The sequence below is a fragment of the Artemia franciscana genome, chromosome 3, assembly GCF_032884065.1.
Source record: "Artemia franciscana chromosome 3, ASM3288406v1, whole genome shotgun sequence".
In the NCBI taxonomy this organism is placed as follows: domain Eukaryota; kingdom Metazoa; phylum Arthropoda; class Branchiopoda; order Anostraca; family Artemiidae; genus Artemia; species Artemia franciscana.
The window spans coordinates 44,713,612-44,731,237 of NC_088865.1; the positions used below are offsets into that span (position 1 = coordinate 44,713,612).

Sequence of the window (17,626 nt, forward strand, 5' to 3'; positions counted from 1 at the left end):
AGCAGAGAACAGAAATGGGCCAGATAAAAGCAAACAAACAGTTTTTCACTGCCATGATGTATGGAACGAATGGTCGAATAAACTTTGGAAGGGGCTCATTTGATTGGAAATTGAAAATTTCAGTCTCTTCTTAAGTTTCAAAAGTTGTTGATGGGCAATAAGCCTCTCTCGGTATCCTTTTCTGCTATCTACGCCCTGTAGCTCCAATGATATATATAAATTTTTAGATAGAGGTCACATCAACCCAGGGTCACATCAGCCCAAAGCCACAGGGGTAGTGGCTCTGTATTATGTAAATTGCTCATTTTGAAGATACGTTTTAGTATAAAAGGTAGTCATGTTTGGTCTTGTTTGTCTGATCAACTGAGAGCTCATGGGGATCATTGCTAGGCCAAGACGATAGCCAAAGTACTATAGTTATTGGTAGGAGCATCATTTATGGGGCGAAAGGGGACGCCCCTCCCCCAATATTTTCAGCCAGTTGGATAAAAAAATTTGACTTGGTAAAATAGTGGTGCAAATCACCACTATTTCACTTTCTCATTTTTTATTTTTTAATTAGGGCAAATGGGCTGATGGAAATATATGATGTAAACTCAATGAAAGTTTTCAGTCTCAATCAGCAAAGAACAAATGAAGTAATTTTAATAGCAAGATCACCCAATGACTAGCCAGTTAGTAAATTCCATTGCCCCCCCCCCCCCCAATATTCTAGCTAGTGACGCCTCTGGTCAGTCCATGGAAAGCAATTACTCATTCTTCTTAGTCCCAGCCTGTTATCTCCGTTCGTTTCCATCATAAGGCAACTCTTCTGCAGTTGCCATTTGGTTTCACATTTTAAAATTATTTTCTTTGAAATTTATCTTACCCTGCTATGAAAACTCAACCCTTCTCCCTCCCCCCCCCCCCCAAAAAAAAAGAAACAAGAGTTAAGAGCTAAGTCGGAAGAGCCAAGAGCTCATATGGCATGAGCTCTAGCAAAATACTAAGAATCAATAGATTGATTTAAAAGGAAAATCAGAGGCTTAATGCCGGTCCGGATTTCAAATAAGAGCTCTGAGACACGGGGTCCTTCTAAATATCAAAATTCATTCAGATCCGATCACCCACTTGTAGGTGAAAAATACTTCATTTTTTCTAATTTTTCCTCTCCCTTAAGTCTCCCAGATGGTCAAATCGGGGAAAACGACTTTTATCAAGTCAATTTGTGCAGGTCCCTGACACGCCTGCCAATTGTCATCGTCTTAACACGTCCAGAAGCGCCGAACTCGCCAAGGCACTGAAACTCCCCCTAACTCCCCCAAAGAGAGCGGATCCAGTCCGCTGACGTCGATCACGTATCTACGACATTTGCTTATTCTACCAACCAACTTTCATCCCGATCTCTCCAATCTAAGCGATTTTTCAAGATTTCCGGTTCCCCTCTCCAACTCCCCCCAATGTCACCAGATCTGGTCGGGATTTAAAATAAGAGCTCTGAGACATGAGTTCCTTCTAAATATCAAATTTCCTTAAGATCTGGTCACCCGTTTGTAAGTTAAAAATACCTCTATTTTTCTATTTTTTCCTAATTAACAACCCCCCCCCCAAATCCCCCAAAAAGAGCAGATTCAGTCCAGTTATTTCAATTACGTACCTAGGACTTGTGCTTATTCTTCCAGCCAAGTTTCATCCCGATCTCTCCATTCCAAATTTTCCAAGGTTTCCCATTACTCCCTCGAACTCCCCCCAATATCACCGGATACGGTCGAGATTTAAAAAAGAGCTCTGAGACATGAGGTCCTTCTAAATATCAAATTTCATTAAGATCCGATCACCCATTCGTATGTTAAAAATACCTCATTTTTTGAATTTTTCCTCTCCCTCCAGCCCCCCAGACGGTTGAATCGGGTAAACGACTGTTATCAAGTCAATTTATGCAGGTTCCTGACACGCCTACCAATTTTCATCGTTCTAGCACGTCCAGAAGCACCAAACTCGCCAAAGCACTGGAAATCCCCCCAACTCCCCCAAAGAGAGCGGATCCGATCCAATTATTTCAATCACGTATCTAGAACTTGTGGTTATTCTTCCCATTAAGTTTCATCTCGGTCTCTCCACTCTAAGCATTTTCCAAGATTTCTGGTTTCCAAGATTTCTGTTTCCCCCTCCAGCCCTCTATGTCCTCAGATCTGATTAAAATTGAAAATAAAGCATCTAAGACTTAAGATCTTTCTATATATCAAGTTTCATTACGATCCGATCACCCATATGTAAGATAAAGATACCTCAATTTTCACGTTTTCCAAGATGTCCCCCTCCAGCACCCCCCCATTGTCACCGGATCTGTTTGGGGTTAAAAATAAGAGCTCTGAAGCACAATATTCTTCTAAATATTAAATTTGATTAAGATCTGATCACCTGTTCGTAAGTTACAAATATATCATTTTTTCTATTTTTTCCGAATTACCCCCCCCCTACTCCCCCAATCGGTCCAGTTATGTCAGTCACGTATATTGGAATTGTTCTTATTTTTCCCACCAACTTCCATCCTGATCTCTCCACTCTAAGCATTTTCCAAAATATTCGCCCCCCGCCTAACTCCCCCAGCGACACTGGATCCGGTTGGGATTTAAAATAAGAGATCTGAGTTACAAGGATCCTTCTAAATATGAAATTTCATTAAGATCCTATCACTCCTTCGTAAGTTAAAAATACCTCTTTTTTTCAGATTTTTCAGAATTAACCCTCCCCCCAACACCCCCAAAGAGAGCGAATCCGTTATGTCAATCACGTATCTAGGACTTGTGCTTATTTTTCATCCGGTCAGGATTTAAAATAAGAGCTCTGAGACACGATATCCTTCTAAATATCAAATTATATTAAGATCTGATCACCCGTTCGCAAGTTAAAAATACCTCATTTTTTCTAATCTTTCTGAATTAACCGTCCCCCCACTCCCCTCAGATGGTCGAATCGGGGAAACGACTATTTCTGATTTAATATGGTCTGGTCCCTGATACGCCTGCCAAATTCCATCGTCCTGGCTTATCTGGAAGTGTCTAAACTAGCAAAACCAGGACCAACAGACTGACAGACCGACAGAATTTGCGATCGCTATATGTCACTTGGTAAATACCAAGTGCCATAAAAACAAAAGAAATATAAAAAAGGAATTATATAAGCAAAAATTTAACAATAAATACTATAAGATATTCTACACCATACATTCTGTCTACATTTTGGAATGTAGGTAAAATATTCCCAAAAATTTTCTTCTTCATTAATTTTTTTTCATTCTTTCTCTTTCGCCTCTCAATTTTACATGTGGATAGAATTTTCTGCAGGGAGGATTTTCCTTGGGGAGGGAGGGATAATAAGCCAACACTACCACAAACCAAATATAGAAAAACAATCAACACAGGTCAAAAAAATAAAAGCATTTTTTAAAATAGGTCTCTGTTTTGAAATTAGACCTCAATTTATCTATTAATATTCATCTATTGGGCTACATAGTAAGGTCTTACTTCCATATGGACAATTATATTTTAATGTTTATGTTAAATGATAATATAATATTATCATGTGTATAATATATTGTGAAAGTATAATATATACTTTCACAGAGGGTGAAAGTATTGCACAGAGGGTATTTTTTTCTGCCAAAACAGGATAATATATATTGATGATTATATAATATGTACTATCATAATTATAACTGTATTATAATTATGGCAGTTCTAACCATATTGTCAATTTTAGATTGAAAGATCATACTTACTATCTTGAAGGCTTGGGACAAGCTTATAGACAATGTCCTGCATAGTTCTGTCAAAACTTATGTATTGAAGTGGATGTGATTGATGAATTACTTGCTCGCATTCTGGACATGTGTTCTTTTCTTCGAGGTGCTTAACAAGACAACTTTTACAAACTGAAAATAAATACAAAATAGCTAAATCATAAAATAGACAAATAAAAAAACAATAGACAAGATAAAAAAAAGCCCCCCTCAAATCGAATATTATAAATGATTATAATGCTTTGATGACAAAAATTTTAACTTTCTGCTTTATGCAATAATCTCAACAATTAACGTGTTTCATATATGTAATTCTCTAAATATATGTAGACAGGTGCAGACACACCGGAAGGGAGAAATTAACTATCCCAAAATTAGTCTGACACACAAAATAGAGCAATTCATTAAATAAGTAAATGTAATAAAATCAGTATGACTGAGGAATTACCAACTTACATTCTGAACATACATTCTTTTGCTTGTGTTGTTTAATGACAATTTTTACCAACTAAAAATGAATACAAAACAAATTATTAATTATATTATTAAAATACTAGTTACATCAATTACAAAAAAACTGAATAACTTTACAAAATACTAAAAACAGATTCTTATATTTAAGCTAAATAAATGACCTTGCAAGAGAATGAATATTTTGTACTGTTCATTGCAGTAGTAAAAGTATATAAAACTGATAAGAGAAGATGCTGTGTCTTTTTGAAGTACCAAGGACTGTTTAAACTAAAAATCAAAATAAATTACATATCTAAAATATGCTAATGGAATAGAGTTGTTCAATACAAAAAAAAACATAGCAAATTTAATGGAAAAATGAATACCTAGAGGGATAAAAGTCTTTTGTTTGTAACTTTCTTAGCCAGGTATGCAAAAAGCTCCAAAGCAGCCAGCAGCAGAACTCGACAAAATTCCAAAAGCTCCCAACAAATTCCAAGATAGTGGAAGCACTATAATTTTCTGGCAAAATCTGCTGACAAATTTCACTAGTCCATGGAAACTGCCAAGTAGCATGGCTACTATACTACCCCACTTTTCATATGCTGGTTCCTAGCTATACCAGTGATGAAAATGAACATTCTTGACATGCAACAGACTTTTGGGCATATTTTTTTAATTATATTTTCAGTTTTTTGTAATTATAATACATATTTTTTGTAATTGCTCATCCAAAGTCTGCTCTCAAACATTCTTAGCACATGCAGAGCTGACTTCACGTGCCTCTGGATATTCGACTAGCCACCGGAGAACTAAATGCACCTAGGGGCGGTTGGGTTAGCAGCCATCCTCCTGAAATTCGTTGCTATGAATGGCACTTGAAATACAGCCTCGGATGCCCCACCTACTTTCCCAAAAGGACCCAGGCCTGCCCTAGGACGTACCCCTTTGAATATTGCTGACCAAGGTGGCATTAATTTTGCCACCTAGAATGTCCTGATGCTGAACCAGCCTGGCTCTAAGCTTCTTTTAGCAAGAGAACTAAAAAGATATAAAGTGACGATCGCAGAATCAAACTCCGGCTGAGGGCCAACAAGAGTAAATCCTCTTCTTCCAAGAAGATAGACACCTCTCAACTGAAGCAAGATCCCTTGGTTTGTGAGCAGTATATGGACACCACAACATGGTGTCCACAAGCCTGAAAACAGCCAATGGAGAAACCACATATGATCAGTCCAAATGTCTTGTAGTGCATTAAAACATTGCAATGGTTATCAACAATATAAAAAAATATTATTCTTGGAATGACGTTAAAAATCACCATCATATCAAGACATCAAGGTAGAAGAATGGAAAATTTGTGGCTTCATTCCATCATTAGTTACAACTCCTTCTTTTAAAAGGTTTGTCTGATCCCCTATTAAGTGTGGGCCATAAGCATCTCTGCTAAACAGTGTTTTCTTAGCTGGAAGTGAATCACTTATCACCTACTTTTTCAGAAATTTCAACATTCACTACATTTACATAAAACAAAACTTTGCTAAATATAGATTTATAAGGTTGAAGAATTAAAAAAAAAAATTGCAGCAGCAATTTTTTAAGAGAGCTATAAAATAGAACGCCTCAAAATGACTTCAGTCAGGCTGTGATGTAACTTTCAAGAAGTTCATAACTCTTTTTAAAGATTGCTGCAAATTTGTTTTCAAAATAACATTCTACTATATAGACCAAGGATAATTACCATTCTTGAATCAGCTATAAATGGCAATTTTTTCTCACTAACCAATTTGTTTAGAAACGTGTTTTTAAACTTTTGGTTACTGTGGGCTGTTTTGAGCCCATTTAGTCCTTTAAGGAATCAAAATGTAATTTCACCAAAAAGAAATTATTGACCTATGAAAGACCACAAAAAAAGGCATCTAGTGACATATTTCCTTTCATCCTAGCTAAATTATGCTACAGACTACATATTTACTGATAATAGTTTTATCATGTTTTCTTCCATAATGTTCCTTTTTTAGGCCTAATCACAAAGTTCTTTTGTTGGGTCAGCAATACAGCTATCTAAGAAAGAAATAAAGTGTAGCAAAAAATGAAAAACAATAGAGAAAAATACTATTTCAGGCTACATCGGGGAGCATTATGGGGGGGAGCATTGTCAGAATACAGGGCTGTGGAGTTTGACTTTCAGTAATTTTTTGCTGAATGGACTCAGAGCAACAGAGATAATGTAAGACTCTTTGGAGTCAGAGAAATGGAAACACATATAGGCTGGAGTCAAACCAAATACTCTTAAATACTACTAAAAAGTGGCAAAAATAAACAAAATTAGTAATATATTAAAATTGTGAACTACTTTGCAATAAATGTACTGTTACTCAATAACAGCAATCAAACTGTTACTGAAACACTTGTTATGAAAGATACCAAAGCCTCATTATGAGATTAATTATCTCCAGAACTTAATTGAAGATAACCTGAAGGAATTTGAAAAAAAAATCTCAAATTCTTTGCATTGTAACAGACAATATATCCCATATGATACAGACCATTGAAAAAATGAATAACGTTAATCTAGATTATAGTGACACACCTGTTAATCTTGCTACTAGTGACATTAGCAGTAATACTTGAGAAGATTCCCTAGTAGACAAAGAAATAAAAATTTTGAATCAACCCAATCAACTAATTGACAATATCTTGGAAGAGTTTTGCAGAATATTGACTTGCTGTGCTTGAAGCTCTGCTTATTAACGTGCATGCCCGTGCTTATAATTATTTGCTTGCTTATATATGTCTTTTTGTTGTAGGTGCTTGCTTGGGTTTCCATTAAACCATTAAACTAAACCGAAGATATTGCATGGTGTCAGAAGTAAAACAGTAAACATGGACAGCACACCACATCCGTCTTTGGACTGGTCATCGGCGAACCTAAAATCGGCCTGGAAAAGGTTCAGACATCTCTGTGAGTTAATGTTCTCTGGACCACTACAAGGCAAATCCCAGGCTGTCCAGTGTTCGTATCTATTGATATGGGTTGGTGATAAAGGAAGAGACATTTTCAGCACATGGACTCTAACAGATGCCAAGACAAACAGGGTTCAAACGTACCTTAATAAATTCGGAGCCCATGTTGAACCCATATCAAACCCCATAGTGAAAAGATTTACTTTCCACAAGCAAGACCAAGGTAATGAAAACATTGAACAATATGTGACCGACCTCAAGTTAATTGCTAATGACTGTGACTTTGGTACCAGCAGAGATTACCTGATAAGAGATCGTCTTGTCTTTGGAGTTAAGAGTGACAGGATTAGAGAGAAATTGCTAAGTGAAGGAGGGACATTAACCCTTGCCAGAGCAATAGAGATTTGCCGTGCCATCGAATCTGTACAGGAAACCCAAGCGCACATGACAGCTGCTAATTAGACTTCATTGCCCGTGATGAAACAAGAAATAGATGCCCTAAAGAAACAGTACAACAACAAGGAATGCTATTTCTGTGGTGCACCTTATACCAAGAATCATAACTGCCCAGCCAGGGGCAAAACATGTTCAAAATGCAACAAACCGAATCACTTCGCCAAAGTATGTAAAAGCAAAGGTGTGAATGAAATAAGCCAACAAGAAGCAGGAACAAGTGCAAGTGAGTTCATGATTGACACTGTCAACAGCATGCTAGTGAAACATGCAGATGGGCCAGATGCTGTAATAAGAATTGTTGACCAGAAACTAGACTTAGTCTTCAAAATAGACACAGGAGCTGAAGCAAATGTTCTTCCGATCAGCGACTATAATAGCATGGTACCTAAACCTCGTTTGCAACCAACAAAAGACATTCTAACAAGCTACTCCTGAGAAAGATTACAGGTTTTGAGGTTTGTAGAGCTATGCATCTGCTACAAGGAAGGTGAGAAACAGGTTCACCAGTTTCATGTGGTCAACACTGATCGCAAGCCAATCCTTAGCAGAAAGACAAGTCAGAATACGAATTCGATCAAATTCATTCTGAATGTACAGAGCGAACCTGCACCCACAATGAAACCCGAAACGGCCAGAATACTGGAGGAATATGGAGATGTTTTTGAAGGTGTAGGAAAACTCCCGGGGAAGTGTAAAATCCACTTGAAAGAAGGAGCTGTACCAACAGCACAACCACCAAAAAGAGTTACATTCACCCTACAAGAAAAACTCAAGAAAGAACTTGATCGCCTTGAAGTCATGGGCATCGTTGAGAAGACAACTACACCAACTGAATGGGTAAACTCAATCGTAGTCGTCCAAAAACAAAATGGATCTCTTAGGATTTGTTTAGATCCTGTTGATCTAAACAAATGGGTGCAGCGTCCTTACCACCCAATACCATCGTTTGATGATGTTGCAGCAAAATGTTCAGGATCTAATACATTTTTTTAATTGGACACAAGACAAGGATACTGGTCCATGGAACTAGATGAGGAGTCATCCCTCCTAACCACCTTTAGCGCTACATTTGGCAGATATTGCTGGAAGCAATACCCATTTGGACTCAAATCAGCACAGGACGAGTTCCAACAGAAGATGGAGGAAGTCTTTGAAAGGCTCAACATTGGACTCATAGTAGATGACATTGCTGGAACAGTAGCAAATACAGAAGATCATGATGCTAAGTTGAGGCTGGTATTACAGCGAGCCCGAGAAAAGGGAGTAAGGTTCAATGGAGATAAATGTATTTTTAATGCTGTAAGCATTCCATACTTCAGGCACTTGCTGACCACTGAAGGGGTCAAAGCAGATCCAGAGAAGACAAAGTCAATTGCGAACATGCCAGCACCAGAATCACACAAACAGCTACAGGTGCTCCTAGCCATGTACAATTATTTAGCAAGATACATCCCAAACCTCTCCACTCTAAACCACCCTCTCCATGAACTGTCTAAATCCAAGACTTATGACTGGACGACCCAGCATGAGAATGCAAGGAAGCAAATCCAAGCCTCAATCTGCAAAAACCTCTCATACTCTGACCATCAGAGCAGAAATGTAGAAGTCATAGTGGACGCCTCTCAACATGGGCTAGGGGCCCAACTAGTCGTCGACAACAAAACAGTTCCTCAGCAGAGCAGAAAAACGATATTCGCAAACTGAGAAAGAAATGCTAGCCATAACATACGCTTGCAAACACTTCCGCCAATACATATACGGTAGGACAACCAATGTAACCACCGACCACAAGCCTCTTGAGTCAATACTTAAGAAACCCATATCCAAGGCTCCACCACGACTTCAAAGAATGATGATAGCAGTTCAGAACTATGACATACAAGTCATATATCGCCCAGGCTCCGAGATTCCAGTTGCAGATGCCCTTTCCAGATTACACTTGCCCGAAACAGATCCAGACACACAGCATGACTCCGAATTTGCAGCACTCAGCTTTCTCAGATCTGTCCCAATTCGCGACAACAAGATCAAACAAATCATAGAGCAAACAAGGATTGACCAAAACCTACAAGTGCTGGTCAAGACCATTGCTGAGGGATGGCCCAATCATTGCCATGAATGCAACACTGCAATACTCAAGTTTTGGAATCACAGAGATGAACTAACATACATGGATGGCGTGATTCTGAAGGGTGACAGAATCATAATCCCAGAAACACTGCAGAATGACATTTTAAACCAACTACATGCTTCCCATCTAGGAATGGTCAAAACCAAAGAACAAGCCAGGATGGTAGTGTTCTGGCCAAACATTACAAAAGATATTGAGAACATGATTGGCAGCTGCAGTACTTGTTGTACTATGGCACAAAACCAAGTCAAAGAGAGTATGATGACACCTCAAATCCCCAAACATTCATATGAACATGTTGGAACCGATATCTTCAAATTCATGGGAGTTCAGTATTTAGTCACTGCTGACTATTACAGCAGGTTCATAGAAGTCGATAAGCTAACAAGTAGCACATCACAGCAAGTGATCACCAAACTAAAAGCCCACTTTGCCAGACACGGAATCCCAAAAACACTGACGTCAGACAACAGGACTCAGTTCTTGTTGAAGGAATTCAGAGATTTCGTAGACAAATGGAGCATTGACCACAAAACATTAAGCCCAAACTATCCACAGTCAAATGGATTTAGCAAAAAAACGGTACAGACGGCAAAAAGGATCATGTCCAAAGCTGTAGAACACCAGTCTGACCCGTACTTAGCCATGCTGGAGTACTGTAACACACCAGTCAATGGGCTAGCCTCACCAGCACAGTTGCTGATGAGCCAACAACTCACATTACCAGTTCTTACCTGTTCTTCCCAGACACTTAAATTCCAAGGTCATCCCACCCTCATCTTTCCAACAAGGCAGAGAAAGACAACAGAAACTACAAACAGAGTCGTATAATAGACACTCAAAGGGCCTAAAACCGCTGCTCAAGGATCAGACTGTGTGGGTGAAGCTTGACCACAATGCTAGGTGGCAGAAAGCACTGATACTGGAAAAATACGAATATGTGCCATGATCCTACATTCTTCAAACAGAGAATGGAAAGGTCTACAGATGGAACAGGCAACAGATCAGAGAGAGAAACCAAAGTATGTCCACCAAGCCACATTTTGAAGCAATGTCCCCGGAACCCAGTATACCTGGAGATCAACCCCACGTATCTCCTCAAGCCCAAATAGGAATTGAACATCCACATAGCATCCTGTCAAGTCCCACAAATTTCCCAACGCCACCTCGTCCTACAACTACACCCGCCGAAAGATTTGCTACCCCACTAGCAGATGCTGCCACTGCAGAGTCTCCTTCACGATCCCCTTTGCACCTAACCCAACAACCAAGACAGCCGCTACGCGGCACCACGCGTTCTGGGCGAATTACAAAGCCACCCACCAGGCTCAACCTTTGATGTTATCAACAAAAGAAGGAGGATGCAGAATATTGACTTGCTGTGCTTGAAGCTCTGCTTATTAACGTGCATGCCCATCCTTATAATTATTTGCTTGCCTATATATGTCTTTTTGTTGTAGGTGCTTGCTTGGGTTTCCATTAAACCATTAAACTAAACCAAAGATATTGCATCTAAGTTTTGCACAATTAAACACATTTAGTATGCTGTGTACACTTTACATTTAGTAATTAGAGATGGTTTAAGATTGACTAGAAAAAAATTAAGAAATGTGATAGGACATACAAAATGGTACTTCAGGAACTAATTAAAATTTACCCTGTAGAAATCAGAAATATTGCCACTACTATCACTGCACTAACCCACTCAAATCAGAGTTTGAAAGACTCTACTCAGCACTGAAGTTAATTAAATCTGATCTCTGGGTATCTATGAGAGAAGATATTATTGAGCCAAGGAATATGAAATAAATGTGACAGCTGGCTAAATATTATATTTAATTTTCTTCTGAAATATAATGTAAATAATTCCTTTAACCACACTGCTTCTCTATTTACAAGAGAGAGTTTAAGAGAGAAGAAAAACAGGGTTGATTTAGACAAAGCAGTGACAGGCATACTAAAATGTACTAAAAACAAAAGTAACAACAAAACATTAATTAATAAAAAAAACTCCAAATCCAGTAGTCTTTATCAATGGAAAAACAGAAAAAAACTCAGTTAATCATCTAAAGAAAAAGACAAAGAAAAACACAAGCAAAAGAGAAAAGTAGAACAAAAGGCAAAAACTCGCATCTTAATAAAACTTCCAAAGTATGGCAACACCTGTAATTATCAATCAGATACCAAAATCTTTAGACAGTTTTTGTCTGTAAGATCAGATTGGCAAATGGGATCTATCAAAAATAAAATACAAATTTTATTTTTGATAAATCCTATTTGCCAATCTGATCTTAGAGATGAAAACTATCTAAAGATTTTTGTGTCTTATCAGTAATTACAGTTGTTACTGTACTTAGGAATTTTTGTTAACATTTGAGTTTTATTTATTTGTTGAACTCTCTCTTGAAAATCCTATTATTTTTCAAATATAATGTTATTATATAAAATAGTATTGACTTAGTTTTATTGTTTGAAGTTTTCCTTTTTTCAAGTATTTCTTTTTTTACCTACTACAAAATACAAATCCTACAACAATATTCAAAGTTTGGTCTGCAAATAAAGTGAAAATATTACTTGATGCCTTTTTTATGCTCTTTCTGAATATAACAGTTGTTTTGATGTGAATTCAATATTGACACCTATACAGACCCTCAAAGATTCCCTTTTCTCTTGTTTTAGATACAACTTATACAGTTAGCATATTTAGATATGTTGTGTTAGTGTGATTAATGTTTATATACAGCTTATATAGCACTGTTAATTTGGCTCTTCTTAAAACTAAATAAATTAAATTGACATTGACAAAATTGAGAATAAATTAACACATAGGAAATATATAATATGGGCTGTTTATTGAGGTAAGTTTGGGTTAAAATTAAATTTGTCCCAAAAACACTTATTATATTCAGAGCATAAAAACAACATTTAGTGGCAAGTTCACTTCATTTGTAGTTCATTTATGTGAATTCTTCAATATTTACCCTTATTTCTTTGAAGAAAAGGTTAGGAGATAAAGCAATTATGAATAAAGTTATAGGAGTCAGAACTTTGAAATGTTGGGAGTTGGAGTTACTTGTCAGTGGTAAAATGGGCTGACTCCACAGCTCTGTCAGAATACTGATCATTATATTTGAAAAGCATTTAATGGGGAATGAAATGGTACAATTCTTTTGCTATTGAAATGGTCTATGTCTCAGCATTACAGGAGGAAGTGGTTGAGGTGCAATTAAATTGAAAGCAAACGTTGCTTATAAATAACAAAAAATAGGTCTAAGAGTTTGTCTAATAGAAATTAGGTAAAAATTTCCCCATCATTGTAGAGCCTTGCAATAATTTTTGGTAAATGTATATAATAACAGAGTATTCAGATAGTCAAGAAACAAACTTAGACTACCATTACAATCAGAAGTTGATCCTAAATCCAAGTATGACATTTGTTTTTATTGCAAATTCAATGTTTAGCCCTTTACAGAACCTCAAAGATAATATCTTTTTCTCTTATTTTAGACAAAGCTCATATACCTGTGCATTGTAAATCTTGTCAAAAATGGTTTACCCATAATTTGAATTGACAGCAACAAAATTGAGAATCAATATTTGCATAGGAAATATCTAGGCTAGTTAGGCTATATATTTGGTTAAGGTTAGAAAGGTTAGGTTAAATCAAGCTTGTGACAGAAACAAATGTCATATTTGAAATTCAGGATAACGTTCTGATTATAGAGGTAACTTTATGAATACAAGAATACACTATACATAAGAATACAATATCTATAATAAGAGAAAAAACGTTACCTTTGAGGGCTAATAAGAGGTTAAAAATTAAGGTAAAATTCTAGTTGAGTGACTTCTTGCTATCTCAGAAAGGAGTAAGGTTAGGAAAATTAAACTTTCAGGGATGGGTCTACAGGCTAAAGTATATCCTGGGAAGGTATTTTAAAGTACCCACCTCCACTCCTTCTCTCTGTAGAGAGCCCTAAAAGTTGCCTACATGACAGGTCTATACATATTGAAATTTTGACAAAACAACATTTTACCTTAATTTAAGGTTACTGGTTGCTTTTTCTCTGCCTTTAGTTCTGAAAATGCAATTCCTGTTACTTGAGTAGAATTCTGAGCCATATCAATGTTTTTTTTTCAAAATTTAGGAAATGTATTTGCGTATCTTTAAAACCATACAAATTGGGATTGAGCAAAGTTGTGAAGCTGAAGACAATTTTTTTGTACTTCATTCAAGCAGAAGATCTATTTTGCAAGGTTTCACTGTTATAACACACATTCTTTTGAAGGCCATCAAAGGTCAGGGCCCTCTAAAAGGAGAAGGAGTAGAGGTGGGTACTTCAAAATACCTTCCTGGGATATACTTTAGCTTGTAGACACATCCCTGAAAGTTTCATTTCCCTAACCTAACCCCTTTCTGAGATAGTGAGGAGTCAATTAACGAGAATTTGGTAAAATTCTAGTTAATTGACTTCTTGCTATCTCAGAAAGGGTTTAGGTTAGGAAAATGAGACTTTCAGGGATGGGTCTGCAGGCTAAAGTATGTCCTGGGAAGGTATTTTAAATTACCCACCTCTACTCCTTCTCCCTCTAGAAGGCCCTGAAATTTTGCCTACATGACAGGTCTATACCTATTTAAATTTTGACAAAACAACATTTTACCTTAATTTTCAGTTACTAGTTGCTTTTTCTCTGCCTTTAGTTCTGAAAATGCAATTCCTGTTATTTGAGTACAATTTTGAGCCATATCAATGTTTTTATTCCAAAATTTAGGAAATGTATTTGCATATCTTTAAAACCTTATAAAATGGAATTGAGCAAAGTTATGAAGCTGAAAACAATTTTGTTGTACTCCAATTAAGCAGAAGATCTATTTTGCAAGGTTTCACTTTTATAACACACATATTTTTAAAGGTCATCAAAGGTCAGGGCCCTCTAGAGGGAGAAGGAGTGGAGTTAGTTGCTTCAAAATACCTTCCCAGGACATACTTTAGTCCATAGATTCATACCTGAAAGTTTCATTTTCCTAAACTAAGCCCTTTCTGAGATAGCAAGAAGTCAATCAAAATTACCAAAATTAAATTTGTAACAAAAATGAATGTCATATTTTGATTCAGGATGAAATTCTGGTTAAAGTGGTAAGTTTGTTTTTGGCTATGTATATATTATGTTAAATAGACATTTACCTTTCACCTTAGGCTTTTAAGACAAATCTTTCTCAAGGTGAGGGTGTGGAGGGGGGTCGATGCTCGTTATTAAAGCAAAAGTAGGCTACAACTTACATGTATGAAGGCACTCAATTACTGTGGTTGCATCTATCAAGTACCCCGAACAGATTTTACATGTAATATGTGCATTTAATGATTTCAGCTTTATTTTTCTTTCCATGATTAAGGTAGTAAGCTATTCTATGAAAATAAAGAATTCAAAACACATTTCCCAAACACTTTGCTATCAGAATTTTTCTATCTGATAAACTTAACTAGCATCAATGCCACCTTTAGAAAAATTCAAAAACTTAGTTTCTTATAAATGGTATTCACCAACAACAAATTCAAGGACCCATTCCGTGATGATGGCAACTCAACTCGTGTTGACTTCCCATCTTTATGTAAATTAAATAAAAAAAACAAGTTTTTTCAACTGAAAGTAAGGAGTGACATCAAAACTTAAAACGCACAGAAATTACTTCGTATATGAAAGAGGCTGCTTCCTCATCAACGCCCCGCTCTTTACGCTAAAGTTTGACTCTTTCTCTCAATTCTTCTTTCTAAAACAGTAAAAAACTTCAGCGTAAAGAGCGGGGCGTTGATGAGGAAGCAGCCTCTTTCATATACGAAGTAATTTCTGTGCGTTTTAAGTTTTGATGTCACTCCTTACTTTCAGTTGAAAAAACTTGTTTTTTTTATTTAATTTCTGAACATTTTTGAATCAATGCATGTTTTGATTTTGGCTCTCCGCAGAGGAATAATCAAAACGAAATTTGCATATTTTTTTTTGGCTCAATGGCTTTCTCATAATTTTGATCGAATGATTTTGAGAAAAAAAGAGCGGGGGACGAAGCCTAGTTGCCCCCCGATTTTTTGGTTAATTAAAAAGGCAACTAGAACTTTTAATTTTTTACGAATCTTTTTATTGGTAAAAGATTTACGAAACTTATAAATTAGCTTACGTAAAGAACTTTTGTATTCTCATGTTTTTATTACATATATGAGGGGATTCGCCCCATCGTCAGTACCTCGCTCTTTACACTAAAGCTTAAATTTTATCCCAATTCATTAAGAATGACCCCCTGAATCACAAAAGCCGTAGAATAAGTAGTTGAAATTACCGAAAATACTTTAGCGTAAAGGGCGAGGTATTAGAAGGAGGTGAGCCCCTCGTATGGGTAATAATTTCTGTTTATTTTAAGTTTTATTGCTGTTCCTTACTTCCAGCTGAAAAAGCTTTTTCACTTTTATTTTTTAATTGTTTTTTTTTTAAATAATGCTAGTAAATCCTGCTCTCCCTTCATGGAAATTTTCTTCTCCCATTACAAATTCTCGAAGGAAAGTTCCCCCAGCATATCCCCCTCTTCTCAACCCCTCCCCCAAACCAAAATAATCCTCCTGAAAACGCCTGTATACTTCCCAATAACCATTACTATATGTAAGCACAGGTCAAAGTTTGTAACTTGTTGCCCCTCCCACGGGGACTGTGGGGGAGTAAGTCGTCCCCAAAGACATAGTTATAAGGTTTTTCGACTACGCTGAATAAAATGGCTATCTCAGAATTTTGATCCGTTGACTTTGGGAAAATAATTAGCGTGGGAGGGGGCCTAGGTGCCCTCCAATTTTTTTGGTCACTTAAAAAGGGTACTAGAACTATTCATTTCCGTTAGAATGAGCCCTCTTGCAACATTCTAGGACAACTGGGTCGATACGATCACCCCTGGGGAAAAAAAAACAAAACAAAAAAACAAATAAACACGCATCCGTGATCTGCCTTCTGGCAAAAAATGCAAAATTCCCCATTTTTGTAGATAGGAGCTCGAAACTTCTACAGTAGGGTTCTCTGATACGCTGAATCTGATGGTGTGATTTTCGTTAAGATTCTATGACTTTTAGGGGGGCGTTTCCCCCTATTTTCTAAAATAACGCAAATTTTCTCAGGCTCGTAACTTTTGATGGGTAAGACTAAACTTGATGAAACTTATATATTTAAAACCAGCATTAAAATGCGATTCTTTTGATGTAGCTATTGGTATCAAAATTCCATTTTTTAGAGTTTTGGTTACTATTGAGCCGGGTCGCTCCTTACTACAGTTCGTTACCACGAACTGTTTGACAACCATTCGTTTAAGATGAAGGTAATTTTTACACCCAGCTCTGTTCTTGGACCTGTTTTCAAGAGGACTAAAGTGGGAGGAAAGTCATTCATCTAGGTGAGCCTGAGTTTTCGATCTAGATTTGTAACAACATGGATTTGTTGTGCTTTCTTTCTCCCATCAATAGACTTCATGAAAAGCTGTAACTCAACTCTGCCTTCAGACTGAAGAAGAGCTGGGTTGAGAACCCATTTTTTGTTGAACTTACGGTTCTTTTCACAAGGATACACGATAAACCTGAGTTTTGTTGCCATAATTGTGAAGAAAGGTCCCTAGTCTCAAGGTGGATTTTAACAAGAGCTTTTTATCAAATTCAGCAAGAGACGGATTAGATTAGGTTGAGTGCAAAAACATAATTTCGTTGAAAAAATCAAGCACAAAAATATAAGCTTGCGTGGATGGATGACCTCCATTTTACTTTCATATTCGTGCAACTGGACCTCCAACCTAATTCACAAAATCTCAATCTAGC

At 36.8% G+C, this 17,626-nt stretch overlaps 1 protein-coding gene across 1 annotated transcript in view; it reads right to left on the minus strand.

Annotated features, from left to right (window-relative positions):
* LOC136025546 (polycomb group RING finger protein 3-like) overlaps positions 1-15,253 on the minus strand; it is a 41,317-nt gene extending 26,064 nt beyond the window's left edge. The window contains 2 exon segments of the mRNA XM_065701574.1: positions 3,757-3,913; positions 15,071-15,253. Coding sequence (XP_065557646.1) covers positions 3,757-3,913; positions 15,071-15,176 — 263 coding nt within the window. The 5' untranslated portion in view covers positions 15,177-15,253.
* Between the last annotated feature and the right edge of the window lie 2,373 nt (positions 15,254-17,626).